Source organism: Prinia subflava, chromosome 20, assembly GCF_021018805.1.
Source record: "Prinia subflava isolate CZ2003 ecotype Zambia chromosome 20, Cam_Psub_1.2, whole genome shotgun sequence".
Taxonomy (NCBI): domain Eukaryota; kingdom Metazoa; phylum Chordata; class Aves; order Passeriformes; family Cisticolidae; genus Prinia; species Prinia subflava.
Genome location: NC_086266.1, coordinates 4,508,322 through 4,527,350, shown reverse-complemented (window position 1 = coordinate 4,527,350; position 19,029 = coordinate 4,508,322). Strand labels below are relative to the sequence as shown.

The following is a 19,029-nucleotide window of genomic DNA, read 5'->3' as shown; positions in this document are numbered from 1 at the left end:
TTGCCGAGGCGTTTGCTGCAAGGCTTTACTCACAGCGTACATTTGCTCCACACCAGGGAGCTGTGCCTGCTCTGATGCAGGCAGTGCACATAGCACACACGTCATATTCTACATGCAGACCCTGCCATGCTCACACAGCCTCAAACACTGGCGTCCTCTGTTGCTTGCAATGCCGCGAGGAGCTTTTGATTTCCCTTTTATTTCCCCTCATGTTCAGAAAGTAAAAGGCAGAGCGGAGATTCCCAACGCGGACTCTCCGAGCAGCCCAAGCTCCATGGCAGCACCACGAAGAGACAAAGATTTCTCTCCCACCATTGCAAAAACATGAAAGGCTCCCCTGCCCAGCCTGCCACGGCAGCAATGCAGCTGGCATCACTTCCTTCTCACACTGCTTGCAATCGTCTTACTGGGAATACTGGGCCGGACCTTTCATGCAAGCAGTAGAAGAAAGGAGGGAGCAAATATGCTTGGATTTTCTGCTCCCCGAGCTTGCTGCTTTGGATGGAGGCAAGGAAAGGGATAGTGGAAGAAAAGATGGAAGAATGCTTGCCAGGAATCAGCAGGCGAGAGAGAGCTGGGGCTGATTTTGATGCAAAGAGTGGCAGAGAAAGAGAGAGAAAGCAGGACCAGGTTCATAGGAAGGTGGCTGGGGTTTTTGGTGCCTTCTGTAAATATCATCTGAGCTATCAGCTATGAATCTAATTATTTCAACCAGAGCTACAGACCGAGACAGTAATGAAGAATAAATAGAGGAAGGGAAGAAGAGGGTTGTGTTTGCCGAGAGCAGAGGAGGAGAGAATTCCCATTGATTCCCGTGTGTCTGCCTGCTAGAGCATCTTGAAATAATAATTAGAAGGATCAATAAGAAATCATGTGAGGTTTGAAGATAATGAATGAAAGCAGCAGACTGAAATGCCTTTCTCTCAAGCAGGGTAAATTGTTTTTCAGGCAGGGTCTAGCCTCCATTTTAATGCTTTGCAAACAGATCCAACCATTTTCTAAGCCGGCTTGTGGGTTCAAAATAAGACTGGTCTCTCCATTTAGGGGAGAGAGACACAGCCCGGGAATGGGTCTCGGAGAACACTGATAAAATGAATGTGTGTGGGAAGAAATGGAGGCAGTGAAATGGGGCAGAATGCACACAGCACGCCAGCGACCAGAGCAGGGTTACGTAATAATCTCGGGGAGCAGGGACGTAGCAGCAGAGCGAGGAAACCACAACTCAATGGAGAGTGGGTGACACTTTGGGAGCGCTGGCAAGCAACACTGCCAACCCACGAGGCTGCCCAGCGGGCAGCACGCACCGTGCCTGCTCAACACAGCACCACGGGATGCCCTTGATGCTGCCAGGGCTTCAGGCATCGCAAGCAGCGAGCGCCTCAGGTGGGGTGTCCAAAATACATCAACGCCCGACGACCGCCTTGCGCCCAGCGAGATCCATTCGGCCCCGCTGGCTGCTCCAACGCCGGGCTCCTCCCGCAGCAGCCAGCCCGACCCACGGCAGCGCCGACAGCACCGGCCCCGACGGCCGAGCCGAGCCACGACAGCGGCCAGCCGCGACGCCCCGGGGGCGATGCCAGAACCCCGCCGCCAACCCCGCGTTCCCCCGGCAGCCGCCGCGCCCCGCACGGCGGAGCCGCTGCCCGGGGCTGGCCCGTACCTGCTCGTACCAGTCGCGGCTCGAACACGTGCACTCGGGCCACCAGCCCGGGCCGCTCCCGTTCACCTTGGCCGCGCTCTTCCCCGGCGCCGGCGGCGGCGGCTTCAGCGCGGCGGGGTCGCGGGCGGGGGGCCCCAGCTTGGCCTTGCCGCGGGCGGCGGGCGCGGCGCCGCCGGGTGCGGGCAGGGTCTGCGAGCCGTAGCCGCCGTAGCCGTACTGCTCGTGCTGCCACTCGCCGTAGGAAGGGGGGTCCATGCGCCGCAGGGCCGCCATCCGCGTTACCTCGTAGCACTCGGGGCACTTGCAGCAGTGGTGGTGCTTGTGCATCGCTGCCCTCACACCATAGAGCCGGCAGGGAGGGAGGGAGGGAGGCGGCGCGGAGGGGCGGAGGGATGGAGGGAGGGAGGGATGCTCAGGGGGCGGCAGCGGCCCCCGCCCCGCGCAAGGCGCGCCTGCCGCCTCCTCGCCCGCTCGGCGCCCCCGGCCCCGTGGGAGGAGGAGGAGGAGGAGGAGGAAGAGGAAGGGAGGGGGATGGTGTTACAGCGCGGTGATCTCCGCGGGGGCGCGCCGCGACATCGTCCGCAACGCCACTCAGTCCCGGGGCCGCTCCCGGCGCGGGGCGCGGGGCAGCAGCTCCGAACCGCTCCGCTGCATGGGGCGGCTCAGCCCGGTCCGGCTCAGCCCGGTCCGGCTCGGCTCGGTGCGGGACCGCGGCACCTGCGGCGGCGCGGAGCATCCCTCGCCCCCCCTCCCCCGCAGCGGCCAATCCGCACCGGCGGAACCTCCGCGCCCCGCCCCGGCGGCGCCGCTCATCCCCTCGTTCATCCCCGCGCTCATCCCCGCGTTCATCCCCGCGTTCCTCCATGCGCTCATCCCCGCGTTCATCCCCGGGCTCATCCCCACGTTCATCCCCGCGTTCATCCCCCCGTGTTCGTCCCCAGGTTCATCCCCGCGTTCATCCCCGTGTTCATCCCCCCGCGTTCATCCCCGCGTTCATCTCCCCGTGTTCATCCCCGCGGTCATCCCCGCGCTCCGGGCAGACCCGGCCCGCCTCCCCCGCTGTCCCCCGCAGGAGGCATGCAGAAGGAGCAGAATCCTGCGCTGCCTCACGCATCCCCGCGGCTGCCCCCAGCCCGTCTCCCGGCGCACCGGGCAGCCCTGCCAGCTTTGGGATTGATGCCAAGAGGGGCTCACTTTGCTTCAGCTGTAGCCAGCACTGGAGTGGGAAATAATTTTTCAAGATCTGAACCGGTCGCTAGGCTGGCAGCAGCACCTCTGTTGCATCTCTGTATCAGTTCTGCCCTTGCTTTTTTGGAAATGTCACCACACGTGCTCCATCAGGAACAGCGCCCTGGGGATGCTGCCACTGTCCCCTGAGCCACAGGTGCACTGGGGGTGCAGAAACCCCAAGGGCCTTTGGTGAGCCTTCCCACTGCCATCAGGGGATGGTAAAAGCAGAGCAGAGATGCCTGCTGGTGCAGCAGGGCAGGGGTGCTGCTCCCAGTGCAGCTCAGGCAGCCCTTAACCTCTTGCATAGAAGTGCAGGACTGGAAGAAGTTCAAGAGTCATTCAGAGAAATTGATGGGAAGAGAGAGAAAACCCACTACAGAACCCTACATCTGATCATTTAGAACCTGGACCTGGCCCCCTAATACTTAAAGGCTGTAAAAAACACTAGGGTGGGTGAAAACCTATTTAAAGAAATGGTACATAACTATGTAGAAGAGCAATGAAATGTGCACAGGGCTCCCACAGGATATGGCTAAAAGACAGAAGCAGGAGGGGGCCACAGGCTGAGCAACAAGATAATGGTGGTGCAACACCTCAGTTCAGGTTCCAGGGTCTGCAAGGCTCCTCCTGCAGCTGGTGTAATATGGCCCTGAGCACGAGCAGGGCTGTGGGAAGAGGAAGTGCATGATGGCTGGTCAGATAAATGCCCCTGCCCAGTCCTTGTTCCTTTAGCTCTTTAAACTGCAGTACAAAATTACTTCTGCACTTCACCTCTTCACAGAGGTGCTCTGCAGGGTTTGCTCCTGAGCAATCAAGTGAAAATGTTGCTTCTGGGTGAAGGGGAAGGGGCAGAAGACACCCAAAATCAGGGTTGGCATCGCCCCAAGCACCATGCTCCCCACTGCATGGTGCAGCACCTGTCCCTTCCAGCACTGCCTGCACTTCACTGTCTCTAGGCTGCTCAGGTCACCTCAATCACAAGGTGGCTTAATGCCACAGAGTGGTGGAGAGGCTCAGACACTCAGATTTCCCAGCTGCAGGCTTAGGACAGTCATAATGTTCCTGGACAAGCAAGTCTCGAGCATTTGTCCTCACCATGGTGGCCTCAAGCAGCAGAGCACAGCAGAGCTGCTGAGGCCTCAGAAACAGCTCCACAGGTGGGGCTCACCCTGCTGCTGCCCTGGACACTTATCAGTCCCAGGGGCACTGTGGCACTGACCCAAAGAGATGCACCAAGATGAAGCCAATGTCTGCACACAAGGAAGCATTTCCACCCCGCAGAGCTCGGTGCCACAGGGCATTGCAGACCCCAGGAGCTCACAGGGGCAGGACAGGATGGGATGCCTGCCTGCAAAGCAAGCTCGTTCAGAATTAATAAATGAAAAATTGGGTGTGTGCACGGCAGGAAAGCGTGTGGTGTTGGCATTAAGAGAGGACTTTACACTTCAGGTTTTAAGAAATTAGGATCATCTCCACATCTTCTACTGCTGCTGGTGCCATCAGATGGGAATGACAGGAGGAACTGGGCCAGACTGAAGCTGAGATAAAGGATTGCTGCACCAAAGTAGAGCAGAAAGCCTTGTAAAAAAGGGCAGGTGGCCATTGTCTCCCCCTCGAGAGCAAAAGGACATGAATTCCTTGTTGGCTGCCCACCCATCGGCACCTCTGGGATAACTTCATTAATGAGATGTGCTCAGTACCTGGGCATAACTAATTACTGCTCCATCCCAGCTCCAATATCCTCCCCACTGCAGTTCCCACCCTGGGGTGGCAGGGTGAGGTTGCAGGGATCGTGCAGTGAGACCTCTCCAAAGCCATCTTTGGGCCAAGGTCAGTCAGGAGCCCCATGTTTGGAAGAGGATGACTTGGGTGGGAGGAAAGCACCTGGGAACTGCACAAGCAGAGGTTGTCACCCCAACTGTTCACCGAAAAATCTCCTGTCACTCTGTCCTGGCATGGGGGCAGGCAAGGACATGGGCATTCACTCAGGGAGGAAGTGCAGAAGCAAAGGACAAGAGCTGTTAGGGAAAAATGCTTTAATAAGGAGCTGAATGAAAACAAAGAAAAGCATTTCATTTGATTTTTTTTCCCCTCCCATTTTTTTTTCTCTTTTTGGTGCATCCTCCACAAGGAAGGTGTCTGGTCCTCTCTGTGCTGGGTCCCTGGCTGCTTTCACAGCCATTCTTGCAATGGTAAACACGCTCACTGCCAGCCCTGGAGTGCCAGTATTACAGCTTCCACCCCTCACCACTTCCCCCAGCTCTCTTATCTGTTAGTGCCTCATTACCAGCTGTAATCAGAGGGGTCTCAAGCCTCAGCTGCCAGAGCTCTTTAGAGTCCTTCCTTACCTGCTTGCATCTCCCCTCCCCAAATCCCACATTTCCCATTTTAGCTGCCACGAGAGTTGTTTAATTCCTGTGCATTCGTAATGAGCTGCATGTGCCACCTGCTAGCCCCAATTAAAGAGGAAAAAAAATTAATCCACGGTTGCTGCTGCCTGCTTGCAACATTCCCTAATGCTGCATAGGACCTGGGATACCTAATCAAGCCTAAGAGGAGGCCAGGGCTGGTTGGCCAGGAGCATCCATATTCTGTACTTCTCCCCAGCTTGTTTTAGTGAGTAGTGGCATTTTGGCAACTGGGAGTGGCTTTGCTGGGAGCCCAGGTGACGTGGACACCTGCACTGGGGTGCCCAGGCCTGTGTCTGGCAGGGCAGGCACAGTGCCCAGCACTTTGAGGCAGCTGTGGGCATCTTGCTGCAGTAATGTGAGCACTTGAGCAGGGCTAAAGGAGATGGGAGCTGATTTTCCAGGCTGATTTCCAGGCAGGTGCCTTCATGGAGGGAAGTGATTCAAGAGCTCCCTCATTCTCTACCCATTTCCTCCCGGTATTCTCCCCGTCTTATTTAAACTCAGCTTTGGCAGCTGCTCTTTTTTTTTTTACAGGTGCTAATTTCAGCAAAGTGTCAAGAAATCCCTGGAGATGATGTGATTTACAAGGCACGGAGATGGCACAGAGATGGCACAAGGAGACGGCACAGAGGTTTTATCGAGGTTTTATCGAGGTTTTATCTAGGTTTTATCTAGGTTTTATCTGGTGTCACCGGCACTGCAGCCCCTGCTGCCGCTGCCTTCCTCTCACATGAGGTCCTGCAGGAAGAGGAAGGCAAGTGTGAGGCGCCAGGCACTGGGGGTTTGTTGTACCTGAGCCCTTCCAGGAGCAGGGGAGGAGGAGGAGGTGGGGCAGGCTGAAGGCAGCCAGCTCCTCGCAGACAGCAGTCACCCGAGTGCTTGACTGTCACCCAAGAGAAACTGGATCCTGCCAAGGGAACCGAAGCCACGCGTTTGTTCTGAGCCTGGGTGCTGACAGAGAATATAACGCTCAGGAGGAAGGGGAGGACAGTTTTGCATGGAGGATGTGCCTTTTCCCATCACAATCACCTGCAAAAAGACACCCAAGACATGCAGCCCAGGGAGGCAGCAGGGAAATGTATCTGAGTGGGCAGGATGGGAGGAGATGAGCAGCAAAGAGAGGGACCAGCTGAACTTGGCTCAGTCTGTCAGCCAGTTCCTCAGCACTGACACATACCCCACCCAGCAGGAATTTGCCATTTGCTGGGTCTGGGGCTTCTCAGTTGGGGCTTGAAGAGGTGCTCTGCAGAGCTGGCTGCACAGCTGCTGTGGGCAAACGGGGCTGGAGGCTCCTGTGAGCACTGGAGGGTTTGTGCAGTCACAGCTGAGTGGGAAGGGGCAGAGTAAGAAACATCTCACCCCATGGCTGTTCCTTCCTGCCACCAGCAGCGATTCCCACCGGGATATGTGCAGCTGGGATAATAAAAACCAGGCATACCAGGGGACCAACAGCCCTCAGCACTCCCAGGGCAGATACCCAAGTTATTCTCCTCTGGGGCAAAACCATTTTTATTCTGTTAACGATCCCTGATACGTTGCCCAATTGCTGCACACTCGTTTGTGGCACAAGAGTCTTTAATAGCCACCACTGGCTGGTTTCTGCAACTCACATCATGGACACTAAATATCTTGCATGCTAGGGGAGGGGAGAGGAGTGATGGAGACCTGAGGCAGGTCCTTGCAGCAGGGCTCAGGCTCTCTGCCTGTGAAGGAGAGCCTGGAGGCGTTATTTAATAACAACCCAGTGCAGCAGGCTTTATGGAACTCCTGACAGGCTCTCAATGCCCACAGCTGCTCTCCCCCGTCACCTGGCAGGGATGCTCCTTGTGCTGGAGTGCTTGGAAGCACAGGCTGGCTGCGGGCTGCCGTGATGCACTTCCCTCCACAGCGGGGGGAGCCTCGCTGCTGCGAGGGCACGGCAATTCCACCAGTTCCAGCACTGACGTGTCCCACGGTCCTTGCGTGTGCCTCATTTCCTTTAGAAAATGATGGGAAGCTTTGACAGTGTGACCAGGGCACAACTTCACCACGCCACACCACGGTCAAAGCAAGGTGTTTTGAAATCTCACAGTCTTTAAGAGAATCTGTTGCTATTTTTTTTTTTGTCCTGTACCTTGATGTCTGGCTTGTGCCTAGTGTGACACCACCAGAAACCCCGTATTCCACCAGAATTCCCTGCATCCTGCACCAGTCCCCATCTGCCCCTGGGGATGCTCACATACTCCAGCCTTAGTGGGAGCCTCACACACCCTGCCTGGGCTGCACAAGCTTGTGGAGATCTCCTGGCTGGCTCTGCCGAAGCTGAAATGACCTTGGGGCCACAAAGCCCCCCAGGCTGCCCCTCAGGGGCTCCCCACCAGTACCCATCCCTGCAGGAACAGGGACTCTCCTCAGAGTGGGTCAACACGCGGCTCTGAAAGGGAGGCAGGGGCTCAGCACCACTCTGCCCAGCACAGACCTGTCCAGAGGGACCTTCCCCCACAGCCAGGGCCCAGAGATGTCCCTTCCTCGATTATTCCCACCCTGCTTGGGTAACAAGCAGGGGCACTCCGTGGGGAACACGCGTTCTCTCTTTCCCCTGGCCAGCCCTGCTCCAATCTGCCCCTTCCAGATGGAGCAAAGTCCATTCAGCAACTCCCACCGCCCACAGTGACTCACAGGGACGGCCGTGCCTCACCCGGGCAGTGCTGCCCCAGAACACATTTCCCTGCAGGGAAACCTGCCCAGCCGCGGGCAGAAAAACCAATGCTGCTGTCCCTCGGAGCCACGGGCACCCGCGGGGAAGGGGAGGTGTGCACCTGGCTGGCGCGGCCCTGCCCCTTTAAGGGAGGCGGGGCCGCTCGGAAATTTATGAATGGCTGGCCCCGCCCCCGCCGCGCGCGCCGCCCGGCCGGCCAATCAGCGCGCGCGCCGCCGGCCCGCAGCCCGCGCACGGGGCGCTCTTAAAGGCGCAGCGCAGCCGCCGCCCGGCCCCACAGGGAGCCCCGAGGTGACCTTCAAAGCGGGCCCCAGCCGCGGGACGAGGAGCCCCGCCTGAGGCACGGGCACACCCGAGCCTGCCTCAGGAGGGACATGCCAGCAACACCAGCCCTGGAGGGTGGGTGGTGCTGAGGGGCGATGTGCCAGTGCCCTCACCCTGACTCCAGGGCTTGGACGTGGGATGGTCAGGTCACAGGGCTGGACATCCACACTGGCCAGAGCACACAGCTGGGCTGAGTTCCCCCAAAGGCCCTGAGCTGCCTGAGCGCTGTGCTCCAGCAGCTGTGCTCCCCTGGGGACAGGCAGATGCAGACACTACACGAGCTGGAGGGAGGATGGGTGGACTCCTCACGGTGTGAGGGAGAGCTGGGAGAGCTGTTCCATCACCCCACTCTTGCTCTAGGCCAGATCAGGAACTCAGGAGCACTCCCACAACAGCGGAGCACTAAAGCTGACGAAATCTTCCTGCAGAAACACCCCATGAGACTCAGCTGTGCAAAATTCCATTGCACAGAGGGGAAACAGCTGTGCAGTACGTGCCAAGGGGGAGGGAATGAGCAGTGAAACCGTGGGATTGCAATAAACCCAGCTCAGGTCCAGCCTGCTCTGCCCCTGCACTGCAGTGCAGTGCCCCCTCTTTGCTCTGCCACAGCTCCTCCCTCAGTCTGCTGTAGCCCAGGCTGTGAAATGATCTGGTCTAAAAATACCCCTTCAAAGGGGGGGACAGCCTGGCAGGACGCTGCCGTGTTTCCTGGACACGTGCAGGTGAGAAGCTGGTTGTGAGGCTGGGGAAGCGATGTTGGCCAGGCAGGATGGGCTCCGTGCCAGTGCTCCGGGCACAGACATTGGTGCACCTGAGCAGTGCCAGCCCCTGCAGCTATCCAGGCCACAGACTGCAGGAGGCCTTTGCCTGAGCCTCAACACTTGGAATGATGTTCAGGTGAGATGGCAGCAAGACTCCTGCAAGGTGCTTTGTACCTGCAGGCTGCAGGGCTCTGCCAGGTGCTGCCCTGGGGCAAATCCTTGCTTCCTGCAACAGGGCAGAGATTGGCTTGAAATGCTGCCACTGCTGCAGCCATGCATGGTTTAACCCTCCCAGAGCAGGCAGAGCAAGGCAAGAGGAGCCAGCAGAGAGCACCTTTCCAAAGGCTCACTCCTGGATTCACAAGAGGGATGATTTCCAAACCCACGCTCATTTACTGTCCTCCCCCTGCACTTCCCCTAGCTTCTACCAATGCTGAGGATAATACATCTCTCAGCGTAGCTTGATACTGATCCTCCAAATCCTAAAGACCATAAACCTTCATGAGCAGTTATCGTGGCTGCTCTATTTATAACAGTGCCAGCACTGCCTCTGCCACCAGAATCCTGATCTCTGTCCAGCCTGATGCCATTAAGATGCAGTGATGTTCCCCCAGCTCCAGCACTCCAGAATGAAAGCAGCTGGCCTGCCAGGCTCTGCCTTCAAGCTTGGTTTGTTTCTTTGAAAATGGCGAGGAGAGCTGGTTTGTTTTGCAGAAATACACCTGGGGGATTTGTCCTCACCCTCCAGAGATGCTGGGGTGGCTGTGAGGGGGAGTGGTCTGTGGATGGCTGGAGGAGAGAGTGGCACATCCCATGCCCTGGCTCCACATTTCCTGAGCTCCTGGTGGGTCTGTGCTGCAGGAGACAGGCTCCAGCGCTTCGCTTGGGTTGCAGCAGGAATATGGTCCATCACCTGAGAAGGGAAAGCAGGAACCTGGGAGCTGCTGGGTGGACCCTGAATCAGCACATTTGGGAAACTCGATGAGCAGGGCAGCAGAGGCAGTGCAGTGGCTCACTGAGCTCCTGGCCAAGGCACTGATGGGGCTGGCCCCGGTCAGTGCCCTTCCTGCTGGAGATGCCTGTGGATGGGCTTGGGGCTTGATTTCAGAGCTACACATGAAATCCATCAGTGTGAAGCTCAGGTGCAAGTTGCTCCCCTGGGGACAGGCAGATGCAGACACTACACGATCTAGAGGGAGGATGGATGGACTCCAAGCCTGCCTGGATGGCTCTGGAGCATGGCTCTCTGTTGGACATCCTCAGAGCCTCCCCCTCACTGTCCCCTTTCTGCCATTGCATGGGGAGAGCTGTATGCACTCACACCATCAAAACACCTTCAAAACAGTGACAATGACTTGGGTGAATGGAAACACCATATCCATCAAGATTTTCCTGTGCTCCACAGCCAGAAACACCTTGTGTCTGCAAGGCTCTTCCTTTTGCTGCTGGTTTTAGACAAGAAGTCCCCAAGTAGAGTGGGAAGAGGTGACCATGCATGATATTTTGGTTTGACAGCCTGGTGGCTCTACTGGCTTCCTTCATCCTTTGCTGAAGGTGGATATTGAGCTGGGAGAACTGAAGTCTAAGCATGTTCATCTCTGCAGCAGGAACAGCAAGAGCCTCTAGTAAAGCTGAGGCCATTCAACCCCAAAATGTCCACTGAAGTGACAGCTCTTACTGACACAGCCCTTGCTGACCCCCCTTTGAGCAGCGTCCCTGGGACACAGGCTGCCCAGCTGGGTGTCCTGCTGTGCAGGGCTGATGTGTGGTTCAATCTGTGTGTGTTAACACATACAGACACCCTCTTGAGTTCAGTATTTTGGCTTTTGAGCCTGTGCCTGCAATGTCAAAACAGAAATTTGCTGGAGAGCATCTGAATGCCCTGAGGTGGCCTCTAGGCACAAAGTGCCACAAGTGTCACTGGGCAGCAGCCTCTGGGCTGGGGCTTGCTGCTTTTCTTCTCTGCTTCTCCTAAAATAAACATGCTGTTCCTTTTGCACTGGGATGCAATGGGGAGGGGGCAGCTCCCCCAGGAGCTGGTGCTTCTGTGGTCTGCTTGAGCATGAGCCTCTTCCTGGGATTTTGGGGTTGCAGGGCTGATGCTGATGGGCTCAGGTCGAGATAAAGCCGTGGCCTGGTGAAGTCTGGCTTGCAGCAATGGCTTCAGCTGCCTGCCCAGCCAGCAGAGAGGCATGAGGTGGTGGGGACAGCAGGGCATGGGCATCCGAGCAGCCTGACAGGGGTTTCTTGCTGGGGCCATGTTCATTGTCAGACATTCACCTGCACCACAGATCTGCTTCATTTCTCTGATGCTCCACACAACAGCAAACAGCTCCTCGGTGCTTCCCCTCTCCTGCATCTCGCAGAGGAAATGGAGAGCGGTGAGACTGCAGCCAAGCCGGGGGAGCAGGGAGTTCACAGCCGGCATCCCTGCAGTCTGCCGCTCGCCCGCCCCATCCCGACCCGCCGCTCCTGGCAGGCAAAGGTGCAGAGCCCGGGAACGCCCCTTGGCCCGGTCAGGGGCACACCGGGAAACAGGAAAAAACACTCGGGAGAAGGACGGGAGAAGCAGGCAGGCCGTGGCCACGCTGGCGGCACCGCTTGCCTTTCTCTGCCGAGTGCCCCGGGAGCTCCAGCGGCGCTGGAGCCGTGGGCTGTGGGCAGAGGGATGCATCTTCCTCCGCAGCAGGGGCAGCGGAGAGGGCTCCTGACACCCTGACAGGGCGTTTCTGCCGGAGCTGTGCCCTCCCGGGGACACAGAGAGGGGGACTGGGACATTTCTGGCCCGAGTCCCGCAGGGCTAAAGCCCTCTCACTGCGCGGACAGAGGCATCGCACACACCCGGAGCAGCAGCGGGGTTTTATCCACCGGTGATTCCAGGACACGCAGGAACGCCTGTCCTCCGAGGCAGCCTTGTGCTCTCCATCCTGTCAGGACCTGCTGTTGCCCCGTGTCAGCTGCCAGGCCGGGAACGAGCAGGACACAAAGCGAGGAAGGATCCCTGGGAGCGGGAGGGATGCGGGGCAGGCGGAGGGAGGCGGCCCGCGGTGACAGGGATGAGGACAGCGGGCTCAGCAGAGCGGTGCCAGGGGAAGAGCAGCGCTTCCTTGGCTCATCAGCGGCATTGTTCCTCTTTCATTTGTCTCCACAGCTGCCTGCTCCCTGCACCGAGGATGGAAGCGGCGTTCAGCCTCCTCGGCAGCCCGGGAGCACCGGGGTGACTCCGGCCACAGGAGCATCCTCCCGAGTCTTCCCGCAGCCCTGCTGAGGCGACCAAAGGGCTCGGGGGAAGGTTGATTCAGCAAATAAAACCCCACAAGCCCCAGACCTCAGGCAGGGTTTTGCTTCTATTAGCCTCAACAGGGTGTTTTATCGGGCAAAGTCCCTTTGAGGGCTGAACATTCCCTTTGGCACAGAGGGAGGGTTTCAGCCCACCAAGCCTCAACAGGAAGCACAAGTTGTTGCTGTGTTTACCGGCACCTCTTCCTTTGTAGCAGCCATTTGCTCACTGCAGGGCTGTTCGGAGCACACCCGTGTCCTTCGCCAGCAGGCAGAAATTTCCTGTTCCTGGAAGCATTTGAGTGGAGAGGCAATCTATTTGACATGCATCTTCCTGGCTGAAGCAGGTCATGGCAGCTTTTGCTCTGTTAACAATGCCGTGGAGAGCTGTGGGCAGGGGAGAGGACAGAGCCAGGGCAACAGAAAACTTATTTACATCGATGGATGCAGTAAGAGAATTGCACTTGCTTCATGTAGGAACAGCCAGTTCATGATGTTGCCTTTTATCAGGGTGTCCACTAGAGCCCTAATTCCTGGCTGATGGCACCAGGGTGGCAGCTGGTGCCCTGGCATTAACTATCATTAACTTATAAAAGCTTCCCTGGTTCTTCCAAATGCAATTTGCCATCTCAGGTATTTTTCTGAAACCTGCTTTGGAAGTGCCTGTGGCAAAAAAGGCACTCTGAAGGCTGGAAAGCAAGAAGTGCCCAGGGAGCAGGGCAGGAGCTGGGTGTGGAGGTGTTGTCCAGCCCTGGTGCTGTCCTGCGTGCTGGGGCGGTTGAGAGCTGACAGGGATGTGATGCTGGCAGGAGCTGAGGTGTCCTCAGTGCCTTCATGCAGGGGTGAAGGATGAGAAACAGGCCCTGTGCTGTTGTCCAGGAGCACAGCCTGCCCCAGGCACCTGATCCTGTCTCATGGGGGACTGCTGGAATTGCTTCCTTCCTGCCTGTACTCAGCAGTGAAGGTGACATCCTGTGACAAAGGACTGCATCCCAGCACAGGGGCTGCTGCAGAGGAGCTCTGCTCGAGCCTGCAGCTCTCCAGCACTGCTTGGCTCCAGTTTTCAGGAAAGCTGCTGGGTTTCTGCACAAAGCCAAGTTTCAGGCAGGACTACAGGCATGGCAGTGCCTGGCACTGAACACTCCCATCCTCACAGCTTTTCACCTCCAGCTCCCATCTCCCATGCTGTGGAATGACCATCCCCTGGGATGAAGGAGGTGCAGATGAGAGCCCTGCCAGAGCTCTTCACAGAGTCCAGTCTGCCCACCCAGGTCCCCAGTGTCCTCCCTCTCAGGAAGGGACTGCAAAGCTCCAGCACCTGGCACCAAGGACTGGCCCCATGCTGACACAGGCTAGGAAAGAAGGAGGCTGGAAAGAATGACAGGAATTATTTCAGGTCTGGAACAACCTGCCTTAACAGTGAGCGAGTGAAGGAGCCAATCTGTTTAGTTTATCTGAGGGAAAGTTAAGAGGGAACTTAGACACGTCTATAAATACCAACATGTTGGGAACATTTCTGATTGCCAAGGTCCTTTATCCTAGCAAACAAAGGCAGCAAAATTTCCTGGTGCTGGGAGCTAAAGCAAGAGAAATACAGGCTAACAGTAAAATACAGATTTTTAATGTGAAGGATAAATAATCATCAGGCCAGCCAGGCCACAGACAGAGCAGATTCTCCATTGCATGAAGCATTAAAATCAAAAGTAGGTGTTGGCTGCTAAAGGAGAGATTGCAGCTCAGCCAGACATTTGGGACTGGACTGCTGTACTTCATGGCCTGGGACAGTTAGGAAGAAAATCCCTTAAAATCACAACAGAATCTGTTCCAAATTGCTCAGGCTCTCAGGGTTTTGCCCTGTGACTCCCCTGTGGTGGTGGTTCCCACCCATTGGTAAATGGAAATCAGCAGCCAAGCTCATCTTCTTGTCATATTCAGAAAAACCACTGTCCCACCCTTCAAAAGCTGCTAAAGATACGGTGAATGATTGAAAATGTAGAGAGAAACAAGAGAAAAGGAGAAATTACACAGTAAGAGAATAAAAATGGGGTGTTACCCATTTTATTGCAGTCCAGAAAAAGGAGGGAAACATTTAAAAAAGGACAGAAAAGAGGCAGTGCAATTTTTGTATTTAAAATACTTTGGAAGAAGACTTAGCCTTAGCAAACAAGCATTACTTCAAACTTTGCCAAGAAAAACAACATTTTCATATAATTTTAAATCTGTGGTGAGCTCCATTCTTCCTGGCCACTTCATCCTTCCCAAAAGTGCATTTTGCCCTTCGCTCATCCCTAAAACTCCCCTCACACGTGTAGCCCAAAGGATTTTCTTGCACCAGGTGGGGAGGCCGAGCTTTACGACGCACATCCAAATAAATGGTGTTTCCAAGCAAATAAGGCAGCAGAGAAAAAGCTCCCGGGAAGCTGAGGGACGGACCTGCCATTTAAGAGCTCGGAGAGAAAAAAAAATACAGAGATCTGCAAGGTGGGAGCGTGCCAGCGCTGGGGGCGAGAGGGACGGGCCTGGGAGGGCTTCCAGCTCCATGCAGCCTCTTTATTCCACATCCACCTGCCCTCTGAGCACAAGGGGATGGTTTCAGAGCCCTGCAGCCCCTGGCACAGGTGACAGCCGGGTGACAGCCGGGTTTCCTGGTGAGGGCAGCCAGGAGGACGCGCTGGCAGCGCCGGGAGCGCGCGGTGCCGGCGCGGTGCGCTCAGTGCCGGCCGCCGGCGGGGCTGGCGGGGCCGTGGGGCGCACGGGGGCTCACCTGGGGCAGGGTGCTGGCAGAGCTGAGCACCAGGCTGCAGACGCTGGCCGGCGCCTCGGTGCGCCGCGCTGTCACCCGCACCAGGCGCGGCGGCGTGGCCGGGGCGCCCGCGGGGAGCCTCTGCTCACGGCGCCAGGAGCCGTCCTGAAACGAGACAAACCAGGGGAATGTGGGCCCAGGATTTCTGAAAATTGCTAATTGTTCCAAGGGAAACCTTTCAACAGTTTTTCCTTTCCCTAACAACTTTGTGTAAATGACTGTTCTTTCCATAACATTTCTAAGTAAGCAATATTTCTTTCCCATAACAACCCCTCTCCCAGGTGTTGTTTGTGTTACTTAACCAGTGGAGAGAGGTGTCCATCCTATGGACTAATAATGTGCCTTTTTAGCGCAGCATGTTATAAAAGGGCTGAAGGAATTGTAAATAAAGAATTCTGATTCTCTTCTGCCTGCTGACTGGAGTCAAGCATTTTTATTTTGTGTCCAACAGTGACAGGGGACGTGTGGGTAGGGCAGGCCAGCTGCCTTTGGGCTCTCCACTGCTTCTGGAAGGACCAAAATGAGCTTTTCCCCTTGCAAGGCGAATGGTGCCTTTGACGGTATCCCACCTCTCAGGTCAGCCTGCCTAGCACTGGCCACAGGGCCAGCAGGGTCACTGCAAGCCACGGTGGAGGTTTGCTGGCCTGAGACTCTGGGACTGTGCCATTGCTGGGTTGCATTTCACATTTCAGCAACACAAGACACCTCAAACACTTTTTTTTTTGGAGTAGGGAGGAGGGATTTGATGGTGTCAATGGCTTGGGTTCTGTTCACTGTGACTGGATGCTTTTTCCATTCCCCTTACATCCCCTTACACAGTGGAGGGAGCAGGAGCACTGCTCACAGCAGCTGTGCAAGGCCCACAGTTGCTTCCCTGCTTGTTTCCACATTGATTTTTCAATGTCCTTATTCAATGTCACATCTCCTTGGGAATCCACAGACCGGCCTGGCCACAGAGACTGCTGGCTATTGCCACCAGAGTTCACTGTTGGGTGGATCAAGGCTACAGGACACCCAAAAAACCCAAAGCAGGATCCCACTGCCTATGGCATAACAGCACTAAAACTCAGTTCTGAAACACATACTAGAGTTGCAGGTCTTTAACTAGAGGGACTGGCAATGTGAAGGGGGTCAAGAAAAATGGGACTAAAGCGGTTCCTGAGCCAGAGGAACACAAATATCTCCTGCAGTGATTTTGGGCTGTTTTGTCCTCCTTTTTCTTGATCTCCAAACTCCTTTAAAGCGTTCTTCCTTAGATGATATCATTCAGCTCCATCTTCCCTGTGTGACATTTAAATCTGGAGTTCCCCCAGGTGTGTGATGGGAAGCCAGTTCAATCTGAGAGACAGAAACTGGTGTTTATCTGATCGGGTTATTTCATTGAAAGAAGGAATCCCAGAATTTTTGCATTTCTGGACAAGTGTATCCCTAGATTAGGGGGATCCTACAGCATCCCATGGCAGGGCAGTGAGTGGGGATGGAGGCAGTAAGTGGGGGATGGAAAGAAGGCAAAGACATCAGGCAATTTTATTTACCTTGGTGCCTTTGAGATAACTGAGACCCTACTGCTCAATTCCTGCCTCTCCACCTGGTGCTGTATCTTTTAGAAGGCTGTTGAAAATTGAAGAGAATGCAAATAAGAGAGACACAAGTTATCTGAGAGCTGGGAAAAAAATCCTGAAAAGGGAAACTTGAAAGACTCAACCTACTTCACTTATCAAAAGTGGCTGGATCAGAGAGCTGAAATGCCTCCATGGGAGACAGTGTCAGACAGGAGCAACTAATCCAGCTGCAACTGCAGAGCAGGAGCCAGGGCTGGAGCTGTTTGCATTACGGGTAATTCAATTAACACTTGTGAACCAGAGAGGTTGCCTCATTAATGAGACAAGCGATGGCAGAGGATGTGTGGGAACAGCCTGGATGTGAGCTGGGCAGGCTGCTGTGCCCCTCGAATCCCTCTCAGCCCAGGGGTGTGCAGGGTCTGGCTCTTACCTCAGGCAGGTTTTGGGGCTGTCTGGGGGTGGCTGTGGAGCTGGGCTCGCTGGCCCCAGGCTGCTGCCTGGCTGTGCCCTGAGGTGCATCCGGGCTCGGGGACTGCACGGGTGCGGAGCGCAGCGTGAAATCGTAGAATTCATGAATATCTGCAAAACAGCAGGAGAAACGGCCTCAGCACTGGGAGACAGCCTGAGACCAGCCCTGGGAGTGCAGCACCCGTGACCTTCCACTCTGCCCCCAGGGTCTGAGCCCTCTGAGAGAGGCTGGCACCCTGGGAGAGGGCTCTGCTGGCTCCCTGTGCTGCCCACCACACCCCCTGTGCAAGCTGGAGGTGTAGCGGGGTGCCAGGCTCACTGTGCAGTGCCCATGGCTCTGGCAGGCATGGGAATGTCCATGGAGCAATGACCACACAGAACACAGGGACTAAGAGCAAACTCTGCTCTCAGCACCAACCCAAAGCCAGCCCATCCTGCTCTCCCCCAGGCTGTGCCAGCCCCAGGGATGCTCCCCTGTCCCTTCTGCTGTGCCTCCTGCACCAGGCAGCCCCTGCCTGCCCTGATGGGCTATTCCCTATTCCCTCCCCATCACTGCTCCCCAGCAGCCCTGGCCTGAGGAGGGGCTCCCTTCCCAGGGGGACAGGCAGAGGAGCCACAGGGCACTCAGTGTGCAAGCTCTAAAGCTGATGACCACAGCTCTGTTAACCCCAACTCCCGCTCTGGTATCTCCCCTCTTCCCACCTGCACACTGCCACAACAGATATCAAGCACCCTCACTGTGGGCTCCAAGGACCTGAGTCTGCTGCTGCAAACCACAGTGGCTCTAGAGAGAGGCATGAAAACGGGGTATCCCAGCCCTCACTGCTCCAGAGAGTTCTAGGGGGAGAGCAGGACCTGAGAGCAGCAGCCCAGGTACAGTTCCAGAGGGGCTCTGGGAGCCCAGACCCTCTCCTAGCCCAGCCAGGAGGATTTTACCCTCTCCAGGTCACACACAGAGGATTCCAGGGTGCACAAGGGCTGCAGAGGGCTCTGCTCCTCCCTAAGGAAGCTCCCACCGCTGCACACTCGGGCAGCTGCTGGCCCCTGGCAGCCCCAGTTATCTCCAGGGCCAGCACCTCCAGACTGGTCACCATATCCACTGCAGGAGTGTTTAATTTCAAAAAGGAAACTGCATCAAAAGTGAGAACCTGGCTTATGAAGAAACTGAAAGGGGTAACAAAAACTTGTGGGAGGCTCTGAGTCTGTTTAGAGAGACCCACTGGGACATCAGAACAGACATGAAGTGTCTGGCTGGAGGATGCTGTAAGGGCAAAAGGGAGGAAAGCAAGGCTTGACTGCAGAGGAAAAGAGGCTATTGAAAATGAGAAGACATTCATCTAAACTGCTGAAGCTGCATCTAGATGAGAAAACCAGAATGGATGGTAAATGCTGACAGGTTAAAGGTAAAGCTCCAAGAGGTCGGCCAAAAGAGTTTGGTAAATGCCTTCCAAAAGCCATAAAAGAAGTAATAAATCCCTTCAAGCACCTGGGGAACAGGAAGCCTGACAGTGCCGGCAAGGCCAAAAAGTCAAGGCAACTTAAATGAGCACTTGAAGCAGGAAAAGACACAGCAGGAACCTGAGATCATTTTCTGTACCTGTGTCTGCTGTGGAGGAAGCTGCAGAGCTCCTCTGCTGTAGGGGCAAGCTGTGGGGCTTGAGGGGCTTGTGGCCATTCCCAGGGCATTCCCTGGGAGCTCCTGGGCAAAGCACCTGCACTTGCCCTCCAGCCTGTGATTTCTCACCTGAAACTATGCCACACCATGGCACCAGGAGGGATTAAAAGCCCAGGTCACAAAGAGTTCAGCAGGAAATCTGGTGAGCATTGGCAGGG

At 56.1% G+C, this 19,029-nt stretch overlaps 1 protein-coding gene across 3 annotated transcripts in view; it reads right to left on the bottom strand.

Annotated features, from left to right (window-relative positions):
* DLG3 (discs large MAGUK scaffold protein 3) overlaps positions 1-19,029 on the bottom strand; it is a 75,029-nt gene that overhangs the window by 48,036 nt on the left and 7,964 nt on the right. For all 3 annotated transcript variants that reach the window (XM_063416778.1, XM_063416776.1, XM_063416777.1), the window contains exons 3-4: positions 17,159-17,307; positions 15,128-15,271 (exon numbers count right to left, since the gene is read on the bottom strand). In XM_063416778.1, coding sequence (XP_063272848.1) covers positions 15,128-15,271; positions 17,159-17,307 — 293 coding nt within the window. The remainder of the gene's footprint in view (positions 1-15,127; positions 15,272-17,158; positions 17,308-19,029) is intronic.